This window comes from Nematolebias whitei, chromosome 15 (assembly GCF_014905685.2).
Source record: "Nematolebias whitei isolate Nwh7 chromosome 15, NemWhi1, whole genome shotgun sequence".
NCBI classification, from domain to species: Eukaryota; Metazoa; Chordata; class Actinopteri; order Cyprinodontiformes; family Rivulidae; genus Nematolebias; species Nematolebias whitei.
Window position 1 is genome coordinate 46,821,266 of NC_056512.1, and position 5,275 is coordinate 46,826,540.

Here is a 5,275-nt window from a genome sequence, read left to right on the forward strand (position 1 = left end):
AAGCTAGAATTTACAGCAAGTGTATAATTAGTTCTAAAAAAAGTTGAGTCTGGTCCTCTTGACATTCAAAAAACAAATCAACAAAAAATGTAGAAACGTTTCGTCTTTCATCCTGAGGACTTCCTCAGTCTGAGGAGCTGTTTTCAGCTCAGTCTCTTAAATAGCACCTTCTCAGAGTGGATCAACCAGTTTTGCTGCTGACAACCAGAACCAGCTGCTCACATGCTCAAGAAGGACCATCAGCCTAACAATGGATCATTAGCACCTGATGGCTGTTTACTGTTCACAGAGGGCTGAGTGATACTAGCAATCACAGCATTGTAAGAGGGGGACAGTTGAACCTGGAGGCTCCACCCCTGTTTAATGATGGACGATTTCTTTTCACAAAGATGGCCTCCTTTACTCCTCTCTCAAACCATCGTTCCTCTCTGTCCAGGATGTGAACATCTTCATCCCTGAAAGAGTGACCTCTGACCTGGAGATGAGTGTAGACCTCAGAGTCCTGGCCTGATGATGTTGATCTTCTGTGCTGGGCCATCCTTTTGGCCAGTGGCTGTTTAGTTTCCCCGATGTAAGAATGATCACCCTCCTGACACTGAACAGCATACACAATATTACTCTGTTTGTGCCGGGGGACTGGATCTTTGGGATGAACCAGTCTTTAATGTATTTTGGGGTTTAAAAGCCACTGGGACGTTATGTTTAGAAAATAAACGTCTCAGTTTCTCTGATACTCCCTCAACATATATATATTTTTTTAATTTAGCCTTTATTTATCCAGGTTAGTCTCATTGAGCCACGAGAACTCATTTTCAAGAGAGACCTGTTTTAGGGAGCACAATGGTGGGGGTTAAGGGCCTTGCTCATGGGCCCAGAGTGGGGCGAATGAGGGTGGGGGCAGGTGTGGGTGTTTCAACTACCCCTGCCCACAATTTTGATGTTGTCGGTGCCGGGGCGTGAACCGGCGATCTTTGGATCACAAGCCCACCTCTCTAACCTCTGCGCCACCACTCCCCAACATATTAAACATAAACCAACATATTAGCGTTAAAGTTCAATATCGAACATCGGCCACTACATAAAAACAACTCACCGATATAAAAGACGCTGTTTTTGTTTGACAACTAGTGACAAGGACGTCTGCAGCACCAGCCCAACATGACGTCACGTGCGCCTACCTGATCTCACGGCGGAGAGGAAAATTGAAAATGTCGACGGTGTGGAAGGTTTTTTTGTTGAGGATGTTGGTTTCTGAAGATTTATGGAGTACGTTGAGCCTCGCTACATCGTCCCCAGTCCAAGATATTTTCTGACGTAGCCTTACCCGAGTTACCAGCTGTCATTTCCGACGTCACTGAGAAGCTAACAGCTGATAGCATGACTTGTTGGGTGAGTTTTACCACAAACATTTAGACGTCGTGTTAGCCTCGTTAGCATGATTAGTCTTACGGAACAATGGACAGACAAAAACTTTGAACTTACAAAGTGTGTCCTTCATGCACAGGAGTGCAGAGGATCCACACTGCAGCTATAGGAACCTGGAACAAACCTCCACAGGTGAGACAGCATCGCAGGTGACTAATGCTAATAAATAACATTTAACACTTTTCATTTAATACAAGTTAAAATGCTGTGCATATCATACGGCTGTTACTGAATATATGTCACCAGCTCTTACAGCTGTTGCACAGTTTTTGTAGCAAATAAGCCTAAATAAGATGCTATGCTCTGACAGAGGAAAGTATATAAAATATCGGTTATTGGCCAAAAATCCAATATTGTGCATCCCTAAAACACATGAAACTGACTAACAGCCATCAACAGATCTGGCATTAATATAAAAATGACCAAAAATAAAGAAACAATGTTGAGCTTAGATGAAAGTCATGGTCAAGTATTCCACTACTAAACCGTGTCCAGTGGAAGACGTGATTCTCAGAGACCCAGCACCAAAAGAAGAATGAATTCTGCTCCAACCTCCAGTAACCACTTTAACATTTCTTCTCCACCTGAGGTGCAGATTCTCCTCTTCACAAACCATCAGTCAGCTGTGCTCTATCTGCTCACACTCATGTGAGGTTTCAGCGTTATTTCTAATTCAGCTGTTTGCAGGGAAACCCTGCACAGTCTGGTGTTTTGTTGTTCTTTTTTAGATGCCTGGGAGGATTTACCTGCACTCGAGGCTGTCCTGAAATCTTGCTCTTTTGCCAACTCGCTGCGTCTCCATTAGCAGTTGCTGAGTGAGCTGGCTGCTTGGTGTCAGGTCACACTCAGGCTGCTCCTCTGGGCCCTGGTCACATCTCCATTCCTCATATTCGTTTAAAGTTGGTAAAAACCCCGACAGTCCTTTTCCTTCCCCAGAAGCAGGACTCTGATCCCTGAACGGCTTAGGGCTCTCGTCTCCTGTCCGTGCGAATTCCAAATAAATGTCCGACTTTAAAAACAGAGGATAAGTGTTGTCCTCCATCATCGTCTGTATCTCAGTCCGAGCCTGTTCGAACATGGCAGGATCAATGTAGAGCTTCATCACACAGTCTTTAATGAAAGACTTGGTAGCTGGTTTGATCTGTCTGGAGACAATCCCGTTGTTATCCTGAATGTACTTTTTATAGATGGCTTTTGCCAGTTTTAGCTTCTTCTCCTCATTAGCCTTGTTAGCTTCAAGCTTGCAAAAGCCGCTGCATGCAAACCAGAAGTCTAACATGTCGGCGCATTGCTCCTGCTTCAGGAACTTCCTGAACAGATGGATGCCGTCCTGATCATCCAGGAGGGAATGAAGAGACTCGGCCCATTTTACGTAGGGTGGTGTAGGGGAAGCGCTGCCCTCTGGTTCATAACCCAGATCCAAGTCCGGTCGCCGGAGTGTAGCCACTGACGCTTCACATTTGGCACTCTCGTTCTTGGAGGAAAAGCCAAGGTTGCTGTGCTGGCGACCGTCATTGCACGCCAGCACTCCTTCTTCTCCAGGGACTGGAGGTCTGGGAGCATCCTCAGTGAAGCTGCCTCCCAGGTCTGCGACGCAGCCCCTCTGGTCGCTTATGCTCATAGTCCCAGCATTCAAAAACCACGTCCCTGTAGCGTCCGGACCGCACGAGTATTCGATCCAGAATTCTGCTTATGCCGCTGTGAAAAACCTCCTGCAAGGGAGAAGAATACATAATGAGATGCAGCTCACATGACTGGAAGGCAGATCACTGCTCGCCTCGTCAGGGTATCACGCCTGTATTATCTGAACAAAGAGCTCAGTCTCAGATTAATGGCAAACTTATTTCCGTTCAGCAAATTTGCAGATGATATTAATTGTCTGAAGAATTCACAATAAGCAAATGTGTGAGGTGATGTTTGCAGCGTTGTTCTCTTTTCCACTGTTTCGTTCATTTTGTGCTGTTTATTGTGAATTTCTAGCAACAGATAGGTTTGAAACAAACTCCTGTTGTTTACGAGTGAACAAAATCCTTTCCTGGTAAACAAGTGGACTATTGACTCATTTTAGCAGCAAACCTTTAAGACGATGTCTGCACAACGAGTTCCAGAAAGTGTCTGGAGATCACATGGGAAAGTAAATATAATCTGCTTGGTTGGCAAAAAAACACTTCAGGCAAATCTTTAAAATATCTTCTGCTGCCACGTTTATGACAGGCAGTTCCTCCTTGAGCATTAAAATAATGGTTAATTAAAGAATTACAAAGGCACAAAAACCATGAGAAAATAGATTTCCCTTCTATTTCCCAGAGTAACTCCTGAAGCTCCAGGAGATATTTCAGTCACACAGAACGCTCAGAACTTAACATGGGTGGTGAGCAGAGTCATACATAGGTATCGTGTAGCCTGCATACAGCAATCATTGCTAATATTGCAGAACATCCGATACGAACGGACACCACAGCCAATCAGTAAGGAGGCACGATTAAGTACACTGTAGAAGCAGAACATGGAATCAGTGACACATTAATGTATGTAGACATCAAATCCTCAGAAAGATCATATTTTATTCAGTGTTCAAGTTCCCTCTTTTTTCTCTGAAATTACGTGTTGTCCTTGTCTGTAAAATGTAAAAGTCCTTTTCCAGATTTTCCCTGGTTTCCAGAGTCACTGGGAACCCACACAAAATAATATCCTGAGGATGAAGACAAGCAACTGGGGTCCTCGAGGCTCAGTGGGATTAACCTGTCTAAATAAAGGTTGAATGAACTCTCACAAAGGTCAGATCATTATCTGTACAACTAACTGAGCTAGAACCATTTCTGTTGATAATATCAGTTAGCTGTGGAGACCAGTCTGCACTGGGTTGATTCTAAATGTCCAGTGTCCAGTGGTTCATGATATATTTTACAAACAAACAGACATTAAATAAGTTTTAAAAGCAGATCTTGCCCAACATGTTAGGACTTCCATTATGTGTTGAGGATCAACATCATCTTCTAACACCCCAAACGTGACCTGAACATCGTTAAAAGTGAACGACCTTCGGCAGGTTTAGTGTTTGCTAATGTTGCTTTAGCGGGGGCAGCCACCTTGACTGTCACAAACTCCCAATGTTAATCAGATCTTCATCTATTGATTACATCCCGAGAGTATCATCCAATGTGTCCAGAGCTAAAGGCAAAAGCTTTATCACCAGATAAAAATAATGAGGCGGCCACGGTTTCTGAACTAACTGAGCAGCACTGATTGACTGATGCATTGATACTCCATCACGTTCTGACCCCGCTGTCAGCACGATCAGCTGGCGAGCGGCAAACCAAACCATTTTAGGGAATATGTTGTCAAGGATCCATTTTGGTCTTCATGTATTCAGAGCATTATTTTGCTGGAGCACAGCTTATGACTAAGCTGCCCACTACATTTAATTTAAGGTGTAATACGACCACATGTGACTGTTTAAATTCACACATCCACTCCACGCTTCACTCTGACAGCTGCTCACAGATCCACATCCTCAGGAGAAATAAATACATATGAACACCCAGCTCAGACGTGATCTCACATCTTCTGTATAGATACTTTCCTATTTATAGCCATGAGCACTTGTTGACTCGAAAAGGATTAAAAATGATGGAACGATGTGCAGGAAAAACATTATTCTGATTTTATAACGGCTGGCAGCAGCAGAGTGAACTCTCCCTGTAACGCCAAGAAAAATATGATTTAAAAGTTGCCAGCACCCTCTCTGCTCCAGGGCACACCTCCTGTCTGCTCCAATACATTGATCTGCTCCAATACATTGATCTGCTCCAATACACTGATCTGCTCCAATACACTGATCTGCTCCAAT

The 5,275-nt window shown here is 43.9% G+C and overlaps 1 protein-coding gene across 1 annotated transcript; it reads right to left on the reverse strand.

Moving 5' to 3' along the window:
* Positions 1-2,142: 2,142 nt before the first annotated feature.
* On the reverse strand, positions 2,143-3,046 carry axin1 (axin 1). Its single transcript, XM_037688633.1, has one exon. The coding sequence runs from the start codon at positions 3,044-3,046 to the stop codon at positions 2,168-2,170; it is 879 nt and encodes a 292-aa protein (XP_037544561.1). The 3' UTR covers positions 2,143-2,167.
* Positions 3,047-5,275: the final 2,229 nt, after the last annotated feature.